Genomic DNA, 25,644 nt, shown 5'->3' with positions numbered 1-25,644 from the left:
CGCCCTTGTGTATGTACTGTATCGTCCATAGAAGCTTCTAAAATGTGAAGGCTTGATCCATTGTATGATTTGTGTTTTCTGGCGATCGATACAACGAGCATGTTTCCTTGGGACCACAACCGTCACTACAAGAGTATCCTGACCTGCTTTCGCTTCGAAGACGCATGCAGTATGCAAGAGCTAGCGATTGGTGAGACGCAGCCCCGCTTTCTCCTGCTCCTGCTCCTGCTTCAAGGATAGCAGTCGCAGCAACCCGGAATGGAATCAAGTTGGAGATAACCAAGCGATTGGCGACTGATATTGATGAGTGCAAGCTATAGTCAACAGCTGCAAGATACCGCGTCTTCTAAGCTCATGACACACGCTCATCGTGTAGTCTCCAAAGGGTAAAGTGTGAATATAGTTCTTGAATAAGTGAACCTCAGGTCGCTCTGGAAGTATGCCGTGATAATGCAGAGGATTGGCCCCACAGCAGACATGGCACAAATCAACAACTACTGTAGATCAATATAGTACCGGAGATAGTGTCTCAGGTTTTACAGATCATATCAGAGAATGTTGATGGATATATGAACCTGTGAAAGTGGGAGCAGGGTGTCCCGGACAGCGGCCGTCACATCAGACAGGGTTACCCCTTCGATACAGCACAAGATATCGGAAGTGACAGTCATTGAAACCACTTACATATCTATATATCGTCAGCAGCCGGAGGTGAAAGAGATAGTTCGAGAGAGCATGAGATATGGTCGCTGCAAGCGGAAAGTCGATGGTGATTGACATGTGACACGGACCGAAAGCTCACATCGGCTTTGTTGATTGTTACCGATTGACATGAATGGTACGAGTAGTTATACACCAACAAAGATGCCGTGATGGCGAGAAACGCAATCCAACCGAGTTTCGACTTTTTTACTGGAGAAGAGCGATCGCCGGCGCGACAGCCTTTGCGCGAGACGTTTCGTCAATCGACCGCGACCGTCGCACGCCCTGGTGAGTGTTGCAATGCGCCAACGCCAACACGCAACCACGAAACTGACGGAATCGTCCAGACATCGCCAATGAGTCATTACGAGCACAGCTCAACACACTACAATATGAGCTCGACTCATTGAAACAGGAGAAGGAGCTTACGGCGCTCCAACAAGCCAGCGAGATCCGCGATGCCGAGCAGCGCGCCGAGCGCGACTTCAAGAGAGCCCAGGCTGCAGAGTCGACCGCACAACAAAGCGCTAAAAAGCTGGACCAATTGACACGCGAAGTCAACGACATTGAGAATAGACACACCAACGAGAAGATCCAGCTGGAACGCAAGATTCGCACACTGCAGGACGACAACCAGAGCCTGAGAGAAGACCTTGAAGATGCCGAATCGCGTCTATCATCCGCCGAAAGAGAACATAAGCATGGCCTCAATGATATCGAAGCCAGACATAGCGCCCTCCAGGCATCATTTGAAGAAGCACAGAGAGACCTAGAGTCCAAGGTCTCAGCTCTGCAATCCACACAACAGCGTCTCTCGCAACGCGAATCAGAAACCGGTGACCTTGAGAATGAAATCCTCCGCCTGAAAGCCCAAACTGGTGATTCGGAAACTCTGGGCATTATCAAGCGTGAGCTTTCAGAGCAGGTCGCTCACATCAAGAGACTGGAATCTACAAACAGGGACCAATCTGCTGAGCTGAAACAACTACGCAAGACCCACAAGAGCGTCGAGATTGTTCAAGAAGAGAAGCGAGCTCTAGAACAGAAAGTCCGTGCTATGGAAGACTTGCGCAAAGAGCTTGCAGAGGCACAATTGCAAAAGCAAATCCTGGAGGATGAGAGGCGCAGTTGGACGAGTTACCTGGAGAGCGAGGCTGCTGGCAGGGAAGAGATGACTTTCGACTCACCCGAGGACATGGCCAAGGCATTTGTCAATGAGCGCATGGAGAGATTCACTCTTATCGAGAAGCTGGGCGCGATACAACCCGAACTCACCGTGCGCGATGCTAACATCAAGACGCTGGAAGATGAGAAGGTTCAACTTCGTGCAGAGATCGAGAAGTTGAAAGGTGCTGGTACTACATCAAGCACTGCCGCCCCTATCGACGCAAAAGCTCGCGCACGTCTCGAACGTCAAAAGAATCTAGCCATCAAGGAGGTCGAATATCTACGAGCTCAGATGAAGGCTTTCGAAGCCGAAGAGAACGAGTTCCAGCCGGAGAAGGCCAATCAAGAGGAGAACAAGCGTACTCAAGAGCTTGAAGCCCTCATCGATCAATACCGTTCAGAAGTCGAGGCCTTGTCTGCTGAGATGAAGCAACTGGAGAGCAGTACTCCTGCTGCGCCAACACAATCTCTGAAGCGACCTCACGAAGAAGAGTCAGACGAGCGATTAGGCGAAATGCGCCGTAAGACACGCACACTCCAGGACGATTTGACAGCACTGCAAACTCGCTACTCGACCATCGAGACCGAGCTCAAGGCAAAGACAAGTCAACTCAACGCTCTGCGCGAGTCATCACGAACACGAGTGCTAGAGCTGCGCGACAATCCAACAGCACAAGCCGAAGCCATCAAAATGACAACCCTCAGAACATTAAAGGAGGAAAATGCCGCTTTGCTCGAGCAGCTCGAAGGTCGACCCAATGGCGCAACGAAAGTGGTTCCTATCAGCACACTCGACCACGCACGACTTCAGATGAGCGAGCTTGAAGCCGCGATCGCCCAACGCGACAAAAAGCAATTACGCCTCAAGTCAATCTGGTCTGCCAAGTTCCTCGAGTTCGCAGAAGCCGTGGCAGCAACGCTAGGCTGGAAAGTGGTCTTCCAACCTAATGGACGCTTCAAGGTCACATCGATCCTGTATCCTACCTCTATCAACAAGGATGGCGAAGAAGAAGAAAATTCAATCTTATTCGATGGTGAGAAGGGTACCATGAAGGTATCAGGTGGCACTGAGAGTGTGTTTGCGAATGAGATTCGTCCGCTTATCGAGTTCTGGGTCGATGGTCGCAAGGAGATTCCTTGTTTCCTGGCTGCATGCACGCTGGAGTTTTACGACAAGACCACGAGAGCTGCGGAGATATAGAAATACTTCTATGAGCAATATATACTATCTGCTTCCCTACAACCCTGTGCATGGCTGCTTAGTAGTTGGGCCAATCCTCCTCTATTTGATCATCGTCCCAGTCATTCCCATATTCTTCATCCTCATCCTCATCTTCATCACCTTCTCCATATTCGTCGCCGCCAACAAGGATCTCAATATCTTCCTCTTCGTCGTCATGAATATGGTCATCCTCGTCTTGCCCCTCTGACAGAGCAGCTGTCAAGCTTTTTTCCAGATCAAGATCATCCGAATCTTTCTCTGCGTCTTCCTCCTCTTCCTCAGCCACAGCCACAGTCTTGGTCTTTTTGATCGCCGCAAACGGAGGATCGGGAGAAGGACCACGCTTCCTCCAGTTTTTACGGTATACGACTTCTTCTTCTTCCTCCAAGACCTCAACCCCTCGTGCCATTTTCAACGGTTCCAAGAATTTCTCAACCGACTCTTTGATCTCTGCAACTCTCGCATGAGTGATTGCATCATCCTCCAACGCTTGCTTGATGATGGACAGAAAAGAATCGCAATCTTCCTTGAGAACAGCCACTTTCTTTTTCGCCTTCTTATGTTGCTCCAACAGTCGCATTTCCAACTCGACATCACGCTTGAGATTAAGCAGTAATGTCTTGATGACGTTTTGACTTGAGCTGCCTGCCGCTTTGTCTAGGACATCAGCAGTGGTTATCTTGCACAATCCGTTACATTCTTTCCAATCCCTTGAGCATTGGGAGCAGTAGTTTTGACCGCAAGGGTTGGGGCAGGTGATGTGTTGGCATTTTTCTCCCGTTCGAACGGCGACGAGTTTGCAGGAAGGACATGTGGCTGCTGCTTCCTGTTCCAGCGCTTGGAGGTCTTCTTTCGAGGTGCGTATACAAAGACCTGGATGTGCCAATTTCTCACACTCGACACAAATGCGCAATCCACAACCTTTACAAACCACCACCTCGCCCTCCACAAACTTCGGATACGTCATTCGAAAACAATAAGGACATATAATCATTTCCCACTCCCTCAACTTGCCATCCCATTCTTGATAAATAGCTTCATCGATATGATGTCTAGAGCGCAAGAGAATAACCAACAGAGGAATGGGGAGGGGGATGGAATGACCGCACCATATCTGCGGCCAATCTGATTTTAAAGGTGCGGAGGTTATGCCGGAGGATATGCAATCGAAACACCAGAAGCAGGAGCCGCAGTTCCATTGGAGGAGTTCCATGGAGGGGTGGGATGTTAGACAGATATCGCAGTCTCGTATTCGTGTGTCTGTGATGGGGTTCATGGTTGAGAAAAGGCTTTCCGGTTGTTGAAGGGGTTGAGTTTTGGGGAGGAGATCCTTCAATGTGATGTTGGTCAGTGGTTATGTGGATGGTGTTGTGATTTGATGGTTTTGCTGATGATAGTCTGCATGTGGTGTGAGTGGTGTGCTTGAAGATCTGGACAAAGTCACAAGGAGCTCACCAGATGGTTGGCTGCACTTCATCTCTAGACTCGACGATCTGACCTGCCGTGAAGGCAAAGAAGACTTTCATTGGGGAATGTCAAGGGGCTGTCCGGATTCAGGATCTCAAACAAAGGTTTAGCGGCGGTATCAGAAATTGACATCAGACAATGAAACACACGCTGGCTTTGATGACCGCCTCCGTGAAAGGCTGCTCATGTGTGGATATCAGAGCAGCATGTAGAAGCTCGGTTCGTCATTGCTTTGCAAGATCCACAGTGCTGTTGGGTTGACGACAACGCTGGCCCCTTATCCCTTGCTTGACAGTGGTGCCTTCCAAGCTCTACTCTCGTTCCATCTTCGGTCAGACAAGAATAAAACAAACGCGAATGTGAGACCAGGAATAAACCACTCATAACTCACAATCCAGTCCTTGCAATGTAAAATCTTAACCAAACTCCAAGAGACCTCCATCGATCAGGTCCCTGAAAATCGTTCGATGTTGCAAAATCTCAATCATGGTTTTTCGTAAAGTTGCTGCACTGATTCATGATAACCCAAGCTCGAATTTGTGATGCTAGGATGCTGGCCTTTTTGAACCGTGGGTTTGGGAGCCTGTATCGTCGCAAATGATGGCCTTGATATTCTTGACCTCGATGTTTTTGATCTCGACCTTCTTGACCTTGGGTACATATCCTCAGGGACGACCAAACCCCAGCCATCTTTCATCATGAGAAATGTTAGACAGAAGCAAAACGTGTCCGAGATATGAAAGCTGGCGGATGTGAGGAGGATCAATTCATCGTCACACTTGCGTGTTGTCCAGATAGTCCTATCAATCCGCAGCTGACGCATGGGTGTGTCTCCTTACTAGCTCAAGTGCCGAGACTTTTGGTCTTGGTGTGATTGACTTGGAAAACTCTTCCTTTCGATCAGTGTCGAAAAGACCATGTGAACGACCTGGAGAAGATCAGCTCACATGACTAAAACGATTTGATCGTCATTTACATATCACTTGTGAATTCTCGTCCCAGCCATTGCCTATATCATATCTCTTGCATTATCGCTATTGCAGACAACCCCAAATGGTCACCTAAGTACATAGAGTACCAAGCAGATGTGCAGTGACTGCACAGCGTGCCAGAAGCCTTGACGATATTGGTAAAGTTCACCTGGGCACCAATGCGCAGCAACCAGGCCAGTGTAGATCGTCTCACCAGAGCTGATCTCGAAGCCTGCTTGTTGTAGATTGCTGCAGTCATTCATGATTAATTCGAAGCCCTTTGTTGCGAAGCCGAGATGCACGTGCTTTGGGTACGGTCGACGATTGTCTCAGGGGCCATCGTACTGCCGTTTGGAAGTGCGATTAAGGAGATCGACAATGTCAAAAGAGCGCAGCAACTCTCCATCACGAGATCGCAGATCGACGACTACTCTCCTCTTGTCCTTGTCTTTGCGGTCGACTTGTTGTCTGCCGCTTCTTTGGGGATGGTGAGAACGCGGGAACTGTGTAGTAAGAGTGAAGAAGAGCATACATGGGGGAATCGGAAACAAATGATATTAGTAAACTAGGTCTCAGCTGTGACAGACCTACGCGGACTCTATATCGAGAAGCAAGAAGGGCGCTACCTCTTCAATTGAGCGAACCTGGCTGCCAACTCGTTGACATCAGGGATCTTGCCTCCAGGACCGCTTGTATCGGGTTTGTTGGCTTTTACCATCTTGGCTGAGGGTTTGAGATCTGGAGGTCCTGGTAACTTGATACGTGGAGAGACGTTGTCGGTAGATGGACTCGGCGGCACCACGCTGACCGGACTCTTCATACCCAAGTTGCGAGGGGGCGTAGCATGAGCCAGCGATTCCGTCTCTTCCGAAGCCTCATAAGCCGGCACCTTCTGTCCACCACTAGGATCATAATCGTCCTCATCCTCGTCATTTCCATTGGCAGCGGCTTCCCTAGCAGCCAATCGACCCTTGGGCCAGTCGATATTGTATGCGTCCGCGATGGTCGACAGATAGGCCTCGACCAACTCCGTCTTTGGCGGCTCAACCCTCAACCGATCAACCACCCTCTTAGCAACCTTGTCATCTCTATTCTCCGTCGCATCGAGCACAAACTCCTTGCCAAACTTCTCAGCCAGCAACGCCCTCACATTATGCAACTCTTTGACATCGGTCCTGGGTGCCGCGAATATGATACTCTTGACCGCCTCTTCCAAGCCGGCATCGCATTCTTTGGCTTCCAGCAAGCCGGCGCGAGCGAGCAGCAATTCGCAATACAGTTCTAGGATCTCGAGGAGCTCGGTGGTGAGGTCGCTGCGGATGATGTTTTCGACGCGGATGCGGGCGGATTCGTCTTTGGCTTGTTCGAGGAGTTGGGCCATGGCGCGGCGTTGTTGTTTGGCGATTGCAGTGTCCTTTTGCTGTACCATGCGGAGGCGCGAGATTGACAGCTTGAGCTGCACTTTGAGCTTGTTCTGTGGTGTGGGGAGTCAGTCGATTGCATTTGTACGGGGGTTTGAGACGGGAAGGTGCATACAACTAGGGAAGATGCTGGCGCCATGATGGCGGGTTGGTTTGACAGATTGTCTTTTGATAGGTCACAATGCAAGAGTGCTCGAGCTGGTATGCATTGAACCGAGACCCCCCAGAGCAGCTGACGTCTGCGGGGTTCGCGGCCAGCACCTCCGTTCTCGCCTTTACCTTCCGTTTTCGGTCCACCTTGATCTCAACTCTATTCTGCCTATCAATTCAATCATCGTCATGTCTTGTGTTCGCTTGCTTGTCTGCTGTGATATACTGTCGTGTATAAGCCTATATAGTACTGTCAATACCTGCGCAATTGCTGCTCCAATATTCCTTTTAGATAACCCCACTTGCCATAGAGCCATGTCCAGCTGATGAATCTTACACAATCGCCCAAACACTCTTCCAAGTAGAACAACAATTAACTCCGATAGTGAGGGACCAAGTTCCCCTCACTCAAGTAAAACGTTTCACATGTCGCATATCATTGGTACAGCCTTCGCTATTTCGCTATTGCCGCATCGGTGATTGAGGCATGGGTGGTACTGGTGGTACAGGTGGTGCTGATCCTGAGTCGTTACGAGTTGCTGATTCGCGAAGACTTCTCGAGCTGTCACAACTGTCAGTATCACCTACTCAACTCTGGGAGAACGCCCCTCTCACCTCTTCTTGCTGCGAAGACTAGACATGCTCTTCTGCCTGACCATACTGAACATCTTCCGCAATCCTCTCTTCTCACGTGGGGATTCCAGGCTGGGACTGGCTGTTGGTGCTGTCGTGACAGTAGGTGTGCGCTGCGACTGTGTTAGTCTCTTCGAATTTGTGTACTTCTCACTCGTGCTGAAGCCTACATCGCTGCTATTTCTGCTGTGCCGGCTACGCCTTGAGCTTGTGGTATCGCTGTAGTTGGTATAAGTCGTTTCAGGTGTCGCTCCATTGTATCCGCCTTCTTTTGATGCCATCGGTCTGTTGCGCACAGCCTCGCGTACTGGGAGTTCGACGGGAGCGGTCGTGTTGGTCGCATAGCCCTCCTCTTCCTCTTCGTCCGTGTCAGGTCCAGTATCCAATCGATCTTCATCCCCGCATACGACCACGAACCAGCCAACCTTCTCGTCCGCTGCAAGTTTGTCTCTCAGTTCCATCAATGCACCCCATTGCTCGTCACCCAAGCCCTTTCCTCTAACCTCGTCCACCTCGATGCCTAGTTTGACCTCGTGACAGATATCAGCAATGTAGGCGTACGGTTGCGAGCAGGCGGTTGGAGACTCGTCGGTTGGGTCGTACTGTTCTACGAAACGAAGATTGGGCAGGTTAGCCATGGTCTGGGGCCATAGCTCGCTGAAGTTGTCGAGCAGTGTCTCTGTCGTCGCAGGCGCGATGAGCCATTCCGCCGCTGCATCGTCGAGGTTTTGGAGAATGATGTGGATGCGGACGAGTGGTCGCGGCCAGCGAAATCCGTGTATTAGATATGTTGGCATGACGTGCGATTTACGTGTCAGACGGTGCTCGAGCCTTGACAGGGTACGGGTGACGCGATTTGGTGCGGGACGATAGATGAAGTCGGCTGTTATAGATCTCGAAGACGATGAAAGGTGGGAGGAAGCACGGTGAAATCAAGTGATATGTCGAGAGAGCGAATCTTGTCTGTCTCAGTCTCTTGTTCTTGGGAAAGAGGAAAAAAAGTATGATGAGATTGCGAGGTGTCCGAGCCCCCTGCAATTAAGCGGATCGCTTGCTGGATCCCAGCGAAGGGCACAGCGTGCCTTGAGTGGGCACTGGTTCAAGAAAAATGGCTGGGGCGGCCGCTGAAGGAAGGTGCGACGACGCGGGTGGTCGTATCCTCTCTGTAGCCGTTGCCAATTGGCGCGTCGAGTCGTTGATGATGGCCGAGAGCTCCGCAGTTATTCCCTGGACCGGCGCAAAGAGCAAAGGACAACAGATGTCAAGAGAGACAAGACGGGAGTTGGCAGTAGAGAGCGAGGGAAAAACACATGACAGTTGCACCAGGTTCCACCGCGACGGAAAGAAGCAGACGCTTGCAGGATTCGCGTATGCAAGTCGTTTGCTCTTAGCATCACCAGTTCGCTGGGTTGCGCCCATCGTCGGGGTCCTCTAAAGCGAGTCATCCCGGGCATTTCGAGCCGTACTGGCCGAACCGTTGCTAAGTGGGTCTGCACTGATCATCATCCAACGGAAGGGATCCCGCCCATCTTTGATTCGTCGCTCGCATCTTTCTGCCGTTTTGCTCACACGTCAAGCCACGAAAAAGCACGGCGTTCTTCTTTTGACACAACGTGACAACGGTGACTGAACCCTACTCTACACAGATACCTGCCTCACACTCAATATCTTGACCCCTCACTGGAGTTATGGTCTTACATTTATTGGGAAAGAAGAGTTGGAACGTCTACAACAAAGACAATGTCGACCGTGTGCGTCAAAATGAGGCAGCTGCCCAAGCCAGAGAGGAAGAAGCAGAACGCCGCATGCAGGAGGAAGATGCTGCTCGTCGCACTGCCATCCTACGAGGCGAAGCTCCTCCACCCATCTCATCTCAGTCGCCTCAACCGGAAAAAGGTACTGCCAGGCGGCGCCGAGATGATGGTCATGGACAAGATCGCAAACGAAGGCGTTTGAGAGGCGAAGATGACACGGATAGGGACATGCGTATAGCCAGAGAAGACGCCGCCGCTGGAGCTGCTGCTCGTGAGAGTATGAGTCAAAGCGAGAAGAAGAAAGATGACGCCGATGTGTCTATAACAGATCACGCTGGCCACATTCAGCTCTTCGCAGCGCCCAATGAGCGTGCCGTACTAGCCAACTCACGCAATGTCGAAGCAGAAGCGGACAAGGCGAAGAAAGCGCGCGAGTTTGAAGATCAATTTACCATGCGATTCTCAAACGCCGCTGGGTTCAAGCAGTCATTGTCTTCAGCACCATGGTATGTTTCCTCCAACAAACAAGAATCCGAAATCCCGCAACCCAGCAAAGACGTCTGGGGGAACGAGGACACGAGTCGTAAAAACAGAGAGCAAACAAGGATGAGTTCGAATGACCCCATGGCATTTATGCGCAAAGCACAAACACAGTTGAGACAGGCCGAGACGGACAAGGAGAAATGGAAGGCACAGAAGGAACGAGAGCTCAGGGAATTGGAGCAGGCCGAGAAGGAGGAGAGGCGAAAGCGGAAAGAGCGTCGACACAAACATCAGCACAGAGCAAGGAGTCGAAGTGTAGACAGTCTTGAAGGCTTCTCCCTCGATGCGCCGACACGAGAGAGCCGTCGGATTAAAGCAGAAAGAGGCAGTCGTCCGGATACGAAAGAATCCGACAGACAGCACAAACACAAGCACAGAAGCAGGAGTCGAAGCAGGGATCGCAAACATGGTTCTTCGCACTACTCATCACGTCGGTCACGTCACCAAAGATCAAGAAGTCCAGCTTGAGCAAAATCTAGAAACCAATTCTGACGGGCAGATGACTGTTGCTTTGGTCGTAACCTCATACTATTTAGAAATGCGTAAAGTGCGAGAAACCTACTTCCTGCGACCTGAGCTTCCCTGGCTCGAACCTTCTGCATCAGACTCGTGATCGTAAGAAGGCACTGCAGTGGGGTTGGCTTCGGCTACATGCTCAGCAGTGCTGACCCTATCCCTTCTCTTGGAAGTGTCTTCGTCTTCCACATCATCACTGTCTCTGTGACGCTCTTCATCATCCTCTGTAGGAACAGCCTGGAACCCTTCTCTGTCTGACTCCTTGCCCTTGATGAAACTGTCGATGATGTAGTATTGAATTCCATTCATCGCCACAGGGAAGATGAACATGACGAATGCAATCTGAAGAGCTTCATTGCCTTCAGTCCAGCGCAGAGCCCAATCGCCAACCCAAGGCAGCCATGGGAGCATTGCGAAGAGCAGGAAGACGAAAAGTTTCATACCAAACAATCCGATGAAGTAGATGATAGATTGCTTGAGCCACCAGGTAGCACGTGGCGGAGCGCCATAGTAGCCCGACTTGATAGACTCGGGTGGGTTCGCCATGGGAGTCTTCAAGAAAAGACTGTGTAGAACACGTAGGAAGATGACGAGAACAGGAATACCAATGGTAGTCTGTGAGAATGTCAGTACAAGATTGGAGTTTAAGCTGGTGTTCTGCTTACGTCAATGGCCAGATTCAAAAGATAGAATGAACAAGGGTTCGGCATCTTGCCATCATCTGCAGTCACAGAAGATACACTTGCTGAAAGGTCTTCCGGTTTTGTGCTGGCCATATCAAATTTGCCAGACGAGAACATGGACATGCCCAAGTTGGCGAGATGAAGCAAGAAGGTACCAGCAACCTGTTTCGACACATCGAAGAACCAGATCTTGAGCGGACGTCTTGGACGCTCTCTCCAGCGCTTGAAAACGAGAGACAATAGCGCGAGCGCGCCCAGTGCGGCCTGTACGATAAGGGCGAATGGTCCAAGAAGCTTGCATTCACCGTCTTGTGCTTCCATCATGCCCTTGGGTCCTTTCTCAGATCCACTACCGGATGGAGGCGGCGGAGGGAAATCGTCCTCGGGGATTGGTGGAGGAGGAAGAAACTCCTCTGGTCTAGGTTTAGGCTCCTCAGCCTCGGTGGGCACGCCGGCTATCTGGATGAGTTCTGTTTCAAAGACTTGAAGCTTGTCAGTATTGGGGTAAATCGGCAGTCTAGTTCGTGTGACATACTCAAGGTGCTATCCGGAGGGATGACACCCAAATTTCGGTGACCGTATGCCAGCTCGGGAGGAATGACCAACTTCCTTTTTTCACCAACACACATGCTTAGCAAACCCTGATCCCATCCTTTTATCACCTCCCCAGCACCAAGTTTGAAGCTGAAAGGTACTCCTCGGTCATATGATGCATCGAATTTAGTGTTGTCGGCCTGTAAGGTCCCGCGGTAGTGGACGCTGATGTTGTCTCCGGACTTGGTGGGGCGTTTGCATGTCTTGGGGTTGGCAGTCACAATCTCTAGTCCATTGGCGGCAAGTTCGGTTTTGGGACCTGACAAGAATCCATCGGCAGCAAGGACGGTGGGAGCGGAGAGCGCGACAGCGAGGAACGGCAAATGGGTGATGCGCATCGTGTCGCGAAAATGCAGGCTGGCCACACGGCGAGGTTGTAAAGGCCGGAGAGATAAGCGGCGGTGGAAGAGGCTGCGAGAGAAAGCGCCGTCTTTGTTCGGTCGCCGTCTGCTTCAGACCGTCTTTTCGAGTCTAACGATACTGCGGGTTCGGAATGGAAAGCAAAGTCTGCCTGCTCAGAAGATCAGAAGGGAGGTCTCAGGTCAAGTCTCATCCTCCCGCGGCGAGAGCGACTCAGCTGCCGCCTGCTTGCTGAACTCGCCGCCGGCTGAACGACATCATGATCCCCGCAAACTCAAAAAGGGCTGTGCACCAGAGGCCCACTTGCCCGATTGCTCTTTCCGAAACAGTCCACCACCAGCCATTTTCAATAGATAATATCATAGTTACGCTGTCGGCTCCTCCAATCCGCCAGCCATGCCTCCCAACTTGTCATTTTTAGACCGATTTGATGCCATTTCAAGAGTGCAAGTCACGCTCCGGTCATGCTCTGGCTATCTAAATTATCTCTGCTGACCAACGTTCAGTCAGGCCGCTTTGGTGCTGGCTCGTCCAGATTCATCAGCGAACGATGCTCAGATCGAAGCTACAAGTATAGAGCAAACCGCTTTTGACAGCTCAGATAACCTGGTAATTAAATGTACCGCTTGCCCCTTTTCACTTTCCACTTGTGTTTCTGATGTTTTTTTTCGCTTGTAGCAAGATTATCATTCTCGTATTGACACTGCAATCAGAGGATTTGCATCAAACTCGAGCGTGGACAATCAACCTGCTGGACCAGACGAAGACGAATTTCCAGTACTCCCGACTGGGGGCATATCACTTGGCCGCTATACGAACGCGGTGCATCACAACGATGGCTTATTCTCCGAGGTCTACAAGGCTGTGGCTCACGATGGCTGTGGTGTTACTATAAAGACGGGAGGGTTCGAGAAATATCCTTGCCTGGTTGCTCTCAAAGTCACCAATCCATCTGCCATGGAGCCACCTCACGACTCTGTGCGTGAGGTGCGGTTGCTGGACCGAGCTCGCCATGAGTTCGTGATAGAACTCTTGGAGAGCTTCCAGCAATCTGGTGGTCGACTCGTTCTAGCATTTCCGTTCATGCAATATACCCTTGACGATCAACTCAGAAAGGGATCGCCCCAACCAGCCCACCAGAACTCTATTCTGTCGCAGTTGATGCAAGGCCTTGAGTACATCCACAGTTGTGGGATAATCCATCGCGATATCAAGCCTTCGAATATCCTGCTCAGGAGTACATCCGGTCCAGTCTACATCTCGGATTTTGGCATCGCATGGTCGGCCGATGATCCTTCTTCTGAACCAGCAGACAAGAAAATCATGGATGTAGGTACAACGAGCTATCGACCTCCAGAGCTCCTGTTTGGTAAACAATGGTACGATTCGAGCCTTGACATGTGGGCGGCTGGTTGCGTGGCTGCTCAAGTGGTAAGCCTGGGTTCTCAGACCTTGTTCGATTCCGGTGATCTTGGAAGTGATCTTGCTTTGATCAAGAGTATATTCTCAACACTGGGAACTCCAGATCTCAAAATCTGGCCTGTAAGCCTTTCAGGTCTTGCCCCGAAGCTGATCGAATACTGATGTAATGCAGGAGGCCAAAACTTTACCAGACTGGGGCAAGATGGCTTTCGTAGAATACCCACCACAACTCTGGGCAGGCGTCTTGCCTGGCTGTCCATCTGATGCAATCGAACTGGTCCAGAAACTAGTTGTCTATGAAAGTGGTAACAGGATGAAAGCCAACGAGGTATGTCGCTCTTTCCATGATTAGCAATCACGACTAACTTCTGATAGTGGCGGGAGCAAAGCTTCTTCGCTTCAAAGGCCTAGTTTCCACACCCGGCTTCGCATACCCGAGACATAATCTCCTTGAACTTTGGACCTATCGTCAATATTCTGTTGCACGAAGCCGATTCCCTCCATACCAGCTTTAAAACGGCCTTGATCGTGTGCTCCCTTTCTGACCCTTCGTGGAACAAGAACAAGTAATTTACGTCCAGAATTCTAGCTATCATGTTGTCTCGAGTGACTCTTCCATTGTCCGTGCAAGATATGGGTAGCCTGATTCCAACTTCCCCTTTTTCCATGACATTTACCAAAGGAGTCCAGAAATGATGCCACGCAACAAAGAGTCGGATGCTGGCCTTGCCAATGTACGATGACGGGCACATAGAAGCAAGCGCCTGACTCTAAGGAAATTTTGGTAGCTAAAGTAATTTTATTCGACAATTCCAGCATCACATGAAACGAGGATGATGCCAAGCATGTCAGGCGGCATCCCGATTCCCCAGATTTCTCGGAGTGACGGTGTTTATTAGAAAGTCAATCTCGAACGGTAAACACATAGAGCGGTGACGACTTGTTTGCAATCCCTTCTTACCGCATTCTTCTTTTCAGTTTCCTTCTTCCCTTGCTCGCTTTGATATTTTGATAGACAGGTTTTGGTGTTTGATCGGCGTTAAAGTGGCCCTCTACAACTACCCCGCCATCATTCGAGACGTACCAACAGAGCAGCGCATATCTGGAAACAGGCAGCATGGCGTTCTTATTTGCTCGTAGCAAGGCCAGGACCAACCAGGAGTTGACCCGGTCTACCAAAGAGTTGATGCTGAAGCTAATCGCTGAGGACAAGCCTTCACAAAAGGTATCCGACCACTACGACCCGAGCGAACTGGACTGGGCTGACGACGGTCAGATCGAGGAAGAAGTGGCACGGAATCTTGGCCAAATGAAAGTCATCCTCCAAGGCACACCCGGTAAGCATTCCTGGCGGCGGAAGAACAATGTACAAGCACAAGGCGACTAATGACTGCGCACAGAACTCGACGTCAGCCCCGACCAGGTCTTCCAGCTTGTGAACCTCCTCGTTACCGAAGACCTCCTACGAGTCCTCGCCGAAAACATCCATCGTCTACCCTTTGAGTCGCGCAAAGACACACAGACCATCATCTCAACTGTCTTGCGATACAAGCAGCCAGGAGAGGACCAACCAATCGCCCTCCAATACATCATCACAACCCGCCCCGAAGTCATCATCGCACTTTGCAATGGCTATGATCGTCGCGAGAGTGCTATGCCGTGCGGAGGCATCTTGAAAGAGGCTCTGAAGCACGACGCTGTCACTGCCCTGATTCTTTACGACGAGCCCAGCCTACACGGCCAACCCCTAGATCTCGGCAGCATCGACACAGACCAACCAGCCTCAGGGCAGGGTGTCTTTTGGAAGTTCTTTGACTGGATCGACAAGAGCTTGTTCGAAGTTAGCACTGATGCTTTCGATACCTTCCGCGTTCGTAGATCATATACTCTCTGTAACGGCGAGATACTGATTGTGATTTGCAGCAAATCCTGGTTAGACACAAGCCCATGGTCTCCAAGTACATCGATACCAACTTCGACCTCTTCTTCGACAAGTACAACAACATCCTCATCAAGTCAGAAAGCTACGTTACTAAGCGCCAATCGATAAAATTGCTTGGTGAAGTCCTTCTAGACCGCCAATTCTACGAAATAATGACTCGTTATGTCGAGTCCGGCGACAATCTCAAACTCATCATGTGGCAGTTGAAGGATGATCGCAAGATGGTTCAGTACGAGGCCTTCCACGTCTTCAAGATCTTCGCCGCAAACCCCAACAAGTCCGCCGATGTCAAGCGTCTATTGACCATGAATCGTCAACGCCTGCTGGACTTCCTGCCAAACTTCTTGGCCGACCGCACTGAAGACGATCAGTTCTCGGATGAAAAGAGCTATCTCATCAAGCAAATCAAACTGTTGCCTCAGACGCCCAGTCAGCAACAGAGAACCGCGAGTCAGGAAACATCGAGATAGGGTCTCGATGCCGAACTGTCGCGGAGCAAACACCGGGAAATAGAAAGAAGCATTGCAAATATGGAGTTTAGACGCAAACTCGAAGCTGCCACCGCTAAGAGACTGGCGCGCAGGGAGTTGGCCAAATGAGGCTTTCGGCAAGAAGAGTCACCCTCGTTCGCTCTGCAATCTCAAGAAGGTCGGGCTGAGGGATGAAGAGAAAGGCGTTGGGCGTACAAGATCTGTCGGACACAACACATACACGAGCCGACAAAGTTGCATTTTTATGGCGTAAAGGCAGGGTGGCATATGGATCTGGCAAGAGGAGTTCTCCAAGTCGTTGATTTCTGACGAGCGACTTTTCTTTAACCCTCGGCGAAGGCGTTACTACATGGCCAGAAGGTTTTATTCTTTGTTCTTGGAAAGGTTCCTCCGTAAAATCATCCTTATCTGTAGTAGCATTCACTACTTAAGCGGTGTTTTAAGAGGCTAAGGGTCGAATCTTTACAGTTCCCGGTCAGAAGTCTTCGTGCGGCCCGGCGTCTTCACCCTCTTAACGCGACCACCCCTTCCCTTCTTCATACCATGATAACGTCAATATGGTCGTGCCTCTCTGAATGATCTTATACAACGGTCGCCGTAACTAGGAGTATTACCTGATCTCGCGCGCGGCCTTCGCAATCGCCCATAAGATCGGCAATCTGTATAGGCCTGTTTCGACGTTATCGAGCGTTCCGAAGTCCTCCGTCGCTTCGACTATTTGATCAAGCGATATACGCGACTACCAAAAGTTATTTCCTTACGTAGGACGTCCTAAGAAGCTCTCGGAGCGTGAGTTTCATATCTTCTCGCTCGGCGACGTGCTAGATATACAAAAGTCCGAGCACGTAGATCAGACGGCTCGGCTACATCATAGCGCAGAGGGGGAGCACGCCAGCGAGTGAAAGGATAGTCGACCATCGCTACCAAGGCGCCGACCTTCTTTTCTTCTTACCATCACGTACAATGTCAACCCCCAACCTACCAGATCCCCGTTTGGACGGCAGAGTCCTAGCCTACGACCCGGAAGCCATCAAGACAGCTCTATCAACCTACTATTACGCCCTCAGCAAACTGCCATACATCGAAGCGTCCGACATCGTCTTCCCACCAGCCGGCGGCTGGCCCAACATCACTGCAACAAACTTCGCACCATTACGCAAGAACGAAACGGTAATTGCGCTTCTCAAACACCTCCCGTATTTGCGAAATCCTGGCTTGCCAAAGGGATACGCGATTGCCTTCGAGACCTTCCCGCTTGACTACTCGGCCGCGCCGTTCACAGAACCGCTTGATGTAGGTGCGGCGGAGGGGTTGAGTCCTGATCAGTACGAGGATGAGGATGAAAAGATCAAGAGCTGGGTGGTGCCGCTTACTATGAGCCAGGATCAGTATTCAGGTTGCTGGTGGTTGCTTGATACTACTGATGGTTAATAGTCTCATTGATTGAACTCGAACCACGCTAATTATTGGCAGGCACGGTGACAGAGTGGGCGCACAACGATAGCATGGAGCCAGAAGTCGATTACGAAGATTATGATCCGCGCGCGTGGCGTAATGTATGCGGCGAGACGAGACTGCTGGGAGAGCTGTTGACCGAGTGGAGGGAGAAATTCGAGAGCTTGGATTGGATTGCGTCGTCGGAGAAAGTGTGGGATGAGGAGATGAATGCTGAGAATCATGCGCAGTTGCAGAGGATCATCAGGGAGCATGGATGGCCACACGGTTTTAGAAGGGAGGAGTGTAAGGAGGCATTGTTGGCATGGGATGAGGAGCACCAGGACGATCTATATGGAGCTTAGAGAGAGGCTCGACACCTTGGAAGCCATTTTGGAAGCCAACTTGGAGGAGTAAGCTGGGAATCCTCTTCTCAAACCAGTTCCCCTCACCACGTTATTCATCCTCGACGCTCCAGTCTCCTTCCGCATTCTAATCTCTCAACACAACAGAAGATTGAATTGGCAAGCGAGATCTGAATCATTGAATTCTCTTAGTGAGTATCCATTGTGATTCCTTCGCCTAGCTACTAACTCCCACGCAGTAATACTCTTGCGCCCAGAACGCAGTTCCACAATTCGCTCCATTCGTACCCAGAGCTGGATTCCAGGTATACAACTGCGCTTGCGTTATACCTTGCTGTGTCGCAAAATCATAACATCCAACGCCAACAGGCGTGGCGTACTTATTACAATTGGCCGCAATGCCAGTCTGTCTTCTGTCAGCTTTCTTTCCATCATTCGATCCGCTGCCACTTACCTGAACAGGAACTGCCACACAGTAATAATCTTCAGCATAAAATGCAGTTCCGCAATTCGCGCCGTTGCTACCCAAGGCTGGGTTCCAAGCATACAGCTGTGCTGGTGTAATACCTTGTGCCGTTGCGAAATCATAACACCCGGTACCGCTGGCGGGTTGAGCGAATTTGCTGCAGTACTGTGGGATACCAGTCTGTTATAGATTAGCGTTTGCTCACTTCCGCCATGATGGGGTGGGGTTCAACTTGCCTGGGTAGGTCCTGGTGCTCCTCCTGACGTCGACGTTGCGGCTGACGATGAAGTTTGCTTAGACGTGCTCGACGAAGTCACCTTTGACGTCGTAGATGTATGAGTCGCACTCGATGCCGCATATGTGTTCACACAATAATACTCCTTCGCCCAAAACGAATTCTGACAACCCGTCCCATCCTTCCCCAACACCCCATTCCAAGCCCACAGCTGCGTCGTATTAATACAATTCTGCGTCGCGAAGTCGAAACACCCAATTCCCCAATCAGCCATCGCCCAAGCATTGCAGTTCGCAACGATCCCTGTCTGGACTGGTCCAGCGGCCGATGTAGCGTCGGGGAGATTGGTGTAGGTTGGGCAAGGAGTGACTCGACCTCCAGGACCACCACGCTGCTGATTCGCAGCGTCAGCCCCGGTTCCGAGCGGTGGTGCGGCGAGCGTGTAGGTCCCTTTGACGCCCGGGGCTGCGACGCAGACGGATTGTCCGGCTGTGAGGCTGTCACAGAGGCCTTGAATGTTGGGATTCCAGAGAAGGAGTTGCACGGTGGTGGTGTTGACGCTGATGCTGGTTGCGAACGACTCACTGGTTACGGGTCAGTATAACCTCCTCTCGAGAGGCGATTCGTCGTTCAATGACGCTCAGAATCAAGTGACATAATTCGCTTACCAAGTCGCACCAGTGGGAACCGCTCCCAGCGTGCAAGCTGCAGGAAAACAAGTGCTTGCAGAAATAACACAAGTATCCGACCCAGTCAGCTTCTGTAAATCACCAGTCGTCAAACCGTACTTCGTCGATAACGCCGCACACCCGGAACCAGATGCGATAATCTGGCCATCACACGTCGTGGTCGCTGCTGCCGAGCTGATGGTCGAAGTAGCGGTCGATTCGAAATCGATGGATGTCGGCATCGGTGCATCAGCGTAACTGGGCAGTGCGCGAATGGTGATTTCGGGAATGGTGATGTTGCATACGTCGCCTATGTCTTGCAGCTGCGAGACGAGGAAATCGGATTGATCTGAATCATCGAGATAGGGAGAAGTCACGCGCGCATAGAGCATTTGGACGAAGCAGTTGTCGCATAGCTGTTCGATTGCTCGGTCAGTTTGGTCCTCTCTCGGGATGCTGGCTATAGGGGAGCAGGAGTACGCACCACATCGTCGGTGTAAAGATTGGCCAACCGCATGTTTTCTGGGAGCGTGACATCGCTGGTGCATGATGGATCTGCCGGGTTCACATCGCAATCTGGCGTGATCACATCTACACCCGTCCAGTTTTGCGAAGCGCCTAAGCACCATCTGTCATCTGTACTGTATGGGGTAAGTTTTCATACAGGTGTATCGGCAAAAGACAACTCACGTGGAACCTAGGCAGACGGTGTTCAGACCATCGACAAATCGTCCCGATATCGAGTCGGCAGGAATTAGCTTCCCATAGGCGCTGATCCACTCTGCTAGCATGTCAGTTGCGTTCTCATGCCTCTGTGGTATGAGGCTATAAAGCCAGCAGTCTTGCTCACCATCACCACAAGCCAACGAGACACCTAAGTCCCAATCACGAGCCTGAAGCGTGCAGTTTCCATCACACACGTCTGTGATGTTATCGTCTTCCCAGTAGTAGTTGTCAAAGCTGACAGCCATCTGGAATAGAGTCGGGTCGCAGTTACTCAAAGTTTCATTTCTAGTCATTCTCGTTCAGCAATCGTCAGAATTTGCAATTCTGGGAGACACCTACAATGCGATTATACATCCTTCAGTAAGATTGTATGCTTTCGCTAGCAATGTAGGGTCAACTGGCGGGTACAAGTTGAATTGTGCGTTGCTGAAACTGAATAGCAAGCTGAGGCTGCTGAGCGCTGCTGCCGAGGTCGAGTATCTCATCATCTTTACTCTGTATAAAGGAATGACTGATTGAAAGAGAGACTGAATGAGCAGATGAAGGAACGGACGAAGAGTGATCGCGAGCACTTCAGGAAACGGCAGGCGAAGAGCATACAGACATATCCATCCTAGCCTCGGTGCAAGCAACAATTCGAGGCTCCTCGTAAGCTCTTACTAGTTCACATAAGCTCAACAAGCACGGCGCCCTCATGCAGGTGCAAGATTACCACGAGAAACTTTTGCTGAGCAGATTCCTCTTTGAGTTCTCTTTCCAGGTTCCATCCTTGTCTGCGTCCACCATATTGCAAGTAGGCCAGTTAAAGGCGAGTACAATCTGCTGATCAATTCTAAATGGACGAGGCACAGATATCATAGATTAATAAAACGCCGGTTTCGTGTCGATCAAACTCCACTAGTCGAGGGGTGCAGGTACTATTGGTATGCAGGTCCTTATTCCTATAGTATAACACGGCACGCTTCATACAAGGCTGACACGGCACACTCCATACAAGGTCTTCGCTACACTCCTACTTTAATGCTGAGGACGACATTGATTTTCATCCCTTTCACCAATTCACTCGTTTCCCTCATTTCACTTATCAATGAGGGTTTCGCTCTCTTTACTCCTATTTGGAGTGTTCGCACTTGTCAGTGCACATTTCAACCCTAGTGTAGAATTGGCAAAGGACTCTAGGTCGAGTTTGGGTCTTGCGACGAGAGATTTGCCGACAGGAACTTGTAATGCAGATACTCCCTGCGTTAACGGTGCGTGTTGTGGTACAAATGGGCTTTGTGGTTATTCGCCAACCGAGTGTGGAAGTGGCAATTGTACAGTAAGTGCATTTTCTTGTTCTAGATTCAACATTTCTCCTCTTCCACCTTCGCAGCAGGAAGCTGACAATACGTCCACAGTCTAATTGCAACGCAAAAGCGGAATGCGGACAATACGGAGTTATAGGGAAACAGACCTGTCCTTTGGGTGTCTGTTGTTCCAAATTCGGGTAAGCAGTTCATCCCGATTCCTGTCAAGATCTCATGATATGTACATTCACTAACCATCACAGCTTCTGCGGCTCTACCGATGAATTCTGCAGCACTGGCTGCCAAACAGGTTTCGGAGGCTGCGGTCCCGTAACACGTCCTTCTTGCAAAGGAGGCAACAGTGCTGCGAAGCGCTCAGTTGGCTACTACGAAAGTTGGTCGAATACGCGCAAGTGCCAGAGCGTCGCGCCGGAAGACCTGAATCTGAATGGATTTACACATATCAATTTCGCGTTTGCGTTTTTTGATCCGACCACGTTCGCTATTGCGCCGATGGACGGGAAGACGGGGTATTTGTACTCGAGGTTTACGGCGCTGAAGTCACAGGGTGTGCAGACTTGGTATGTTCAATTATATCCTTTTGTTAAGTTTTGGCCTTTGCATTATTTCTGCTCGGGATGGTCGATGTACTCGCAAGTCTAACGTCTGTTTAGGATATCAGTCGGAGGTTGGTCGTTCACAGACCCCGGGCCTACTCGCACAGCATTCTCTACCATGTCCAGCACCAGCGCAAACCGCAAAGCATTCATCAGCGGATTGATTGACTTTATGGATACATACGGCTTCGACGGTGTGGATATCGATTGGGAGTATCCACAAGCAGACGACAGAGGAGGAGCATCAGCTGATACTGCTAATTACGTCGCGCTCGTCAAGGATATGAGGACTGCGTTTGGTACTAAATATGGTATCACGGTCACGTTACCCACGTCCTACTGGTATCTGCAACATTTTGACTTGGCGAATATGCAAGCTTCGGTTGATTGGTTCAATGTCATGTCTTACGATTGTGGGTAGCGAAAGTCTTTGGCAAGTTGACAGTATGCTGATTTGATAACAGTACATGGAGTTTGGGATGCTGAATCAAAGAATATCGGACCATACATTGCACCACATACCAACCTCACGGAAATCGATCTAGGACTCGATTTGCTCTGGAGAGCAGGTATCAAACCTGACAAGGTTGTATTGGGTCAAGGTTGGGTAAGTCGATGCAAATGAATGGAAATTATTCGAGATCATAATAGTCACTAACATATCATAGTACGGTCGAAGCTTCACTCTGACAAATCCAACTTGCAAGACTCCAAATGGAAAATGTCAGTTTAGCGGCGGCGCAGATGCAGGAAAGTGTTCCAACGCTGCAGGAATCTTGGATTTACAAGAGATCAAGGATATCATCTCCGATAATAATTTGACGCCCACTTGGGATAAAACTGCGGGGGTTAAATGGATCAATTGGGCAAGCGATCAATGGGTCAGCTACGACGACGATGATACATTCAAGCAAAAGGCCGATTTTGCCAATTCTAGATGTTTGGGAGGTCTGATGGTAAGCATTTCCCAACACCTTCCCATGGCCGCAACTAACCAGAACAGGTATGGGCCATGGATCAGGTCGACCAAACTGCTGGGAACCAAAACTCGGTCACGCTCGATGTGACAGAGGATCAACAGGCCGACGCGAAACAAAAAGCCGCCGATCTTACTGCAGGTATCTCATGCTACACTACCGATTGTGATGCAAAGTGCAAGTCAGGCACAAACCAAGTCGAACAGATGAATGGACAACCGGGTTCGCTTTCAACAAACGATCGCTGCAGCAAGGGGAAGTATCGAAGTCTCTGCTGTGATGACGGGACTACGATGGGTACTTGTCAGTGGAGAGGATACCGAGGTGTAGGCTTATCGTGTATTTCTGGCTGCGATGATGGAGAGACAGAGGTGGTTCAGGATACTAACCACAAGGAGAAGAAGAAAGACCAGACATGCTCTGGTGGGCTACAGAGTAAGTAACCCCCTGTATCAGGAGAGTCATTGCAGGACTAACGCATACTAGGCTACTGCTGTAAGGGTTTCCAGCCTGCTCCAAATGGTCCAGATCTGGCCAAAGACGCCAAAGAGTTAGCAAGCAATGCTGCTGAAGCTATTGCTGCTGAAGTTGCTTTGGATATTGCAGCAAAGGCATTTTGTCGTATTGCAGTGCCGGCTTTGCTGCTCCCACTTGAGCTTATCGAGGACGCGATACCTATCGTTGGTATGTACTCCGGTGTTTACGTAGACCACTTCAACCTTCTGCCTCAACCCGATTTCCACTTGATGCGGAATTTGAACATTGCTAACTAGACTCTAGGCGAGATTCTGGACCTCATAGAGATTGCAGCTACACCTGCCATCATCCAAGCATGTGTCAAGGGAATCGAAAAGGAAGGCAAGGCAGAGTTCAAAGTGTTCGGCAAAAAGCATACTCTCTCGATGGACAAACCCACAAAGCCTGTGACATCTCGACCTCCAACCTCAACGCACTCTCCTGCCAAGACCAGTTCAAACTGTCCTCGCATACCGAAGCGAGATCTGGAGAAACGAGCTCTGGATAAACGAGCTCCGGCTTGCGTCAACGAGAAATACGTCACGGTCACCACCAAGATATCTGACGAAGCTGGACCGAAAGACAAATTCGTTTGTACTTACGCTGGAGGAAACAAGCCCGGTGGCCAAGCTTGCTTACATTACAGTTCTGTTATCGCCGCTCAAGGCCAGGCCTATGATACCTTCACCTGCAAATATTCTGCCACAAAAGCAACCAAAAGGCCTGGTGTTGCCGAATATAACGTCGATCGTCCGACTGTTCGAACCATTCAAAAGGTCCCAGTTACTCTTGGTTGGTTCCAAGATATCGGAGGCAATGCGTGTGAACGAGATGAATGGCCACCAGCAGCATTTCTGATCGCGAACGATGGCTATATCGGCCTTGAAGGCGCCCAAGCACGAACCGGAGTCGACGTTCAGCAGTTCATCCGCTATCTGGATAAGCAAGAAAATAACTTCGCTGGAAAAGGCTGGGTAGGGATTTGTGCTAAATCTCCCCCAGTACGTTTGATTAACACGAAAGAAGTCAAAGACAAGCCCGATGCCAAGGGAACCACGACCATCACTCGCAGCGTCGAAGCGGTATTCAAGCGTCAAACGTACTCCTACAGCTTCGAAGCCATGCCCAACCCCATGCTTCCCGACTGGGGTCTGGCAGACAACCGCTGTCAACCATCAAAGCCCAACAGAGATGACCGTGGTTTCGCTCTGCTAGACCGGGATCCATGGTTCGGTGGTGGCGTGGTCGCCAACGCTGTCCCTCAGCAGGCCGACTACAAACTCCAATTTTCGCTGGTGAAGCGTGACGTGCTGGATGGACTGGATGCGCTAGGTATCAACGGCACCAGCGAAGCGTCGTCCTGCGAAGCATACGACGAGGAAGAGACGCAGCTTTCCAGAGACGATATGTTGGAGGCGTTTGGTATCAAGCAGTGTAAGGAGAAGTCATGTAAGGAGGAGGCGGAGGCGCTGGGTCTGGAGAGTCTCCGGATCGCTTATGCGGATACGGCGACGCTGCCAGCAGGGATTCCAGCGATTGCCACAGCGACAGGGACGGTAGTTGGGAGCGAGACTGCTGCAACTTCTGCTGATGGGACTAGAGAGACGAATGGTGCGCTGAGTCGTAGTCAGGCGACGTCTTCGATGCCGAGGGTGACCCATCATCCACGGCACCAAGCCGGTCACCACCATCAAGGGCATCGAGATGGGGTTTGAAGCATAACGAACGACTATGTAGCTTACATGTGATGAAACCGTCGTCTTAGATGAGTCAATCTTGTGGAAAATGATTAGCAGGGATTCGATTATTCAAGTTACAGCAAATCAAATGCAATGTAGAATGTCTAGTTTCTTTGTGAAGTAATGAGAATCACAAGAGAACTCTACTTTGCTTCGTCCTACAGGTCATTTCTTTATCTTCACCTTCCAGATAGTTCCAAGCCCTGGCAGCAGATGGAGTTTTTCGCTGAGCAGCTCATGTCGGAAAGCCTCGTCGAAGCTGAAAAGAGAGTGCGTACCAGGTATAACGCGGAGTTTGTGAGGTTTGGATGTCAGAAGGGCGATATTCTGTGGCGGTGAAAAGATTCATCGAAAGATATGGCTTCTGAGAGCAAGTTGGATGCCTGGTAAATCGCATTGTTCTCCTGCAAGCTGCTAGTCCGACCTTCCGCTCATCATCCCGATTAACATTGAATTCAAAAAGTCGGTGTCGAGAATTGCACCTCATTTGGTCAGCACTGAGGTTGATGAGGCTCTTCCGCGACACAAACCGGATTATCGATCTCGAGATCGGGCCGATCTGCCCCTAGTACCGAAA

At 50.5% G+C, this 25,644-nt stretch overlaps 11 protein-coding genes across 11 annotated transcripts; 6 read left to right on the top strand and 5 right to left on the bottom strand.

The window, feature by feature from the left end:
- Positions 1-872: 872 nt before the first annotated feature.
- M438DRAFT_353767 (mitotic spindle assembly checkpoint protein-like protein MAD1) lies at positions 873-3,070 on the top strand (the record flags this gene model as incomplete). The annotated part of the gene is made up of 2 exons (XM_029906905.1): positions 873-990; positions 1,050-3,070. The coding sequence occupies 2 exons, from the start codon at positions 873-875 to the stop codon at positions 3,068-3,070; spliced, it is 2,139 nt and encodes a 712-aa protein (XP_029762848.1).
- A 137-nt stretch (positions 3,071-3,207) lies between these two features.
- M438DRAFT_353766 (uncharacterized protein) lies at positions 3,208-4,058 on the bottom strand (the record flags this gene model as incomplete). The annotated part of the gene is made up of 4 exons (XM_029906904.1): positions 3,208-3,211; positions 3,301-3,748; positions 3,778-3,964; positions 4,023-4,058. The coding sequence occupies 4 exons, from the start codon at positions 4,056-4,058 to the stop codon at positions 3,208-3,210; spliced, it is 675 nt and encodes a 224-aa protein (XP_029762847.1).
- Positions 4,059-6,124: 2,066 nt separating this feature from the next.
- M438DRAFT_180429 (DUF292-domain-containing protein) lies at positions 6,125-7,277 on the bottom strand. Its single transcript, XM_029899184.1, has 2 exons — positions 7,066-7,277; positions 6,125-7,003 (listed from the first exon to the last, which is right to left on the bottom strand). The coding sequence occupies exons 1-2, from the start codon at positions 7,087-7,089 to the stop codon at positions 6,152-6,154; spliced, it is 876 nt and encodes a 291-aa protein (XP_029762846.1). The 5' UTR covers positions 7,090-7,277; the 3' UTR covers positions 6,125-6,151.
- An 806-nt stretch (positions 7,278-8,083) lies between these two features.
- M438DRAFT_253800 (uncharacterized protein) lies at positions 8,084-8,530 on the bottom strand (the record flags this gene model as incomplete). The annotated part of the gene is made up of 1 exon (XM_029899682.1): positions 8,084-8,530. A coding segment is annotated over one exon (447 nt), but the record flags the coding sequence as incomplete, so codon positions are not given.
- M438DRAFT_390322 (uncharacterized protein) lies at positions 8,511-10,498 on the top strand (the record flags this gene model as incomplete). The annotated part of the gene is made up of 3 exons (XM_029909052.1): positions 8,511-9,101; positions 9,134-9,221; positions 9,449-10,498. The coding sequence occupies exons 1-3, from the start codon at positions 8,842-8,844 to the stop codon at positions 10,496-10,498; spliced, it is 1,398 nt and encodes a 465-aa protein (XP_029762844.1). The 5' UTR covers positions 8,511-8,841.
- Positions 10,499-10,588: 90 nt separating this feature from the next.
- M438DRAFT_269784 (uncharacterized protein) lies at positions 10,589-12,161 on the bottom strand (the record flags this gene model as incomplete). Its single annotated transcript, XM_029900344.1, has 3 exons — positions 10,589-11,161; positions 11,212-11,711; positions 11,765-12,161. The coding sequence occupies 3 exons, from the start codon at positions 12,159-12,161 to the stop codon at positions 10,589-10,591; spliced, it is 1,470 nt and encodes a 489-aa protein (XP_029762843.1).
- A 418-nt stretch (positions 12,162-12,579) lies between these two features.
- M438DRAFT_315348 (kinase-like protein) lies at positions 12,580-14,152 on the top strand (the record flags this gene model as incomplete). The annotated part of the gene is made up of 5 exons (XM_029902651.1): positions 12,580-12,633; positions 12,694-12,792; positions 12,862-13,725; positions 13,778-13,933; positions 13,981-14,152. 5 exons carry the CDS (start codon positions 12,580-12,582, stop codon positions 14,014-14,016), a joined length of 1,209 nt encoding a protein of 402 aa, XP_029762842.1. The 3' UTR covers positions 14,017-14,152.
- A 570-nt stretch (positions 14,153-14,722) lies between these two features.
- Positions 14,723-16,017, top strand: M438DRAFT_269511 (Mo25-like protein; the record flags this gene model as incomplete). The annotated part of the gene is made up of 3 exons (XM_029900330.1): positions 14,723-14,942; positions 15,006-15,475; positions 15,529-16,017. 3 exons carry the CDS (start codon positions 14,723-14,725, stop codon positions 16,015-16,017), a joined length of 1,179 nt encoding a protein of 392 aa, XP_029762841.1.
- A 984-nt stretch (positions 16,018-17,001) lies between these two features.
- M438DRAFT_333540 (uncharacterized protein) lies at positions 17,002-17,837 on the top strand (the record flags this gene model as incomplete). Its single annotated transcript, XM_029903618.1, has 2 exons — positions 17,002-17,464; positions 17,512-17,837. The coding sequence occupies 2 exons, from the start codon at positions 17,002-17,004 to the stop codon at positions 17,835-17,837; spliced, it is 789 nt and encodes a 262-aa protein (XP_029762840.1).
- A 217-nt stretch (positions 17,838-18,054) lies between these two features.
- Positions 18,055-20,177, bottom strand: M438DRAFT_353758 (uncharacterized protein; the record flags this gene model as incomplete). The annotated part of the gene is made up of 6 exons (XM_029906903.1): positions 18,055-18,243; positions 18,292-18,483; positions 18,621-19,122; positions 19,207-19,622; positions 19,691-19,847; positions 19,897-20,177. The coding sequence occupies 6 exons, from the start codon at positions 20,175-20,177 to the stop codon at positions 18,055-18,057; spliced, it is 1,737 nt and encodes a 578-aa protein (XP_029762839.1).
- Positions 20,178-21,158: 981 nt separating this feature from the next.
- Positions 21,159-25,043, top strand: M438DRAFT_404228 (glycoside hydrolase; the record flags this gene model as incomplete). The annotated part of the gene is made up of 9 exons (XM_029909715.1): positions 21,159-21,250; positions 21,305-21,418; positions 21,482-21,799; positions 21,893-22,248; positions 22,300-22,442; positions 22,504-22,791; positions 22,839-23,247; positions 23,299-23,496; positions 23,593-25,043. The coding sequence occupies 9 exons, from the start codon at positions 21,159-21,161 to the stop codon at positions 25,041-25,043; spliced, it is 3,369 nt and encodes a 1,122-aa protein (XP_029762838.1).
- Positions 25,044-25,644: the final 601 nt, after the last annotated feature.

The sequence above is a fragment of the Aureobasidium pullulans genome (assembly GCF_000721785.1).
Source record: "Aureobasidium pullulans EXF-150 unplaced genomic scaffold scaffold_5, whole genome shotgun sequence".
NCBI classification, from domain to species: Eukaryota; Fungi; Ascomycota; class Dothideomycetes; order Dothideales; family Saccotheciaceae; genus Aureobasidium; species Aureobasidium pullulans.
Note: the sequence above shows the minus strand (reverse complement) of the source record. Positions and strands in the feature narration are given on the sequence as shown.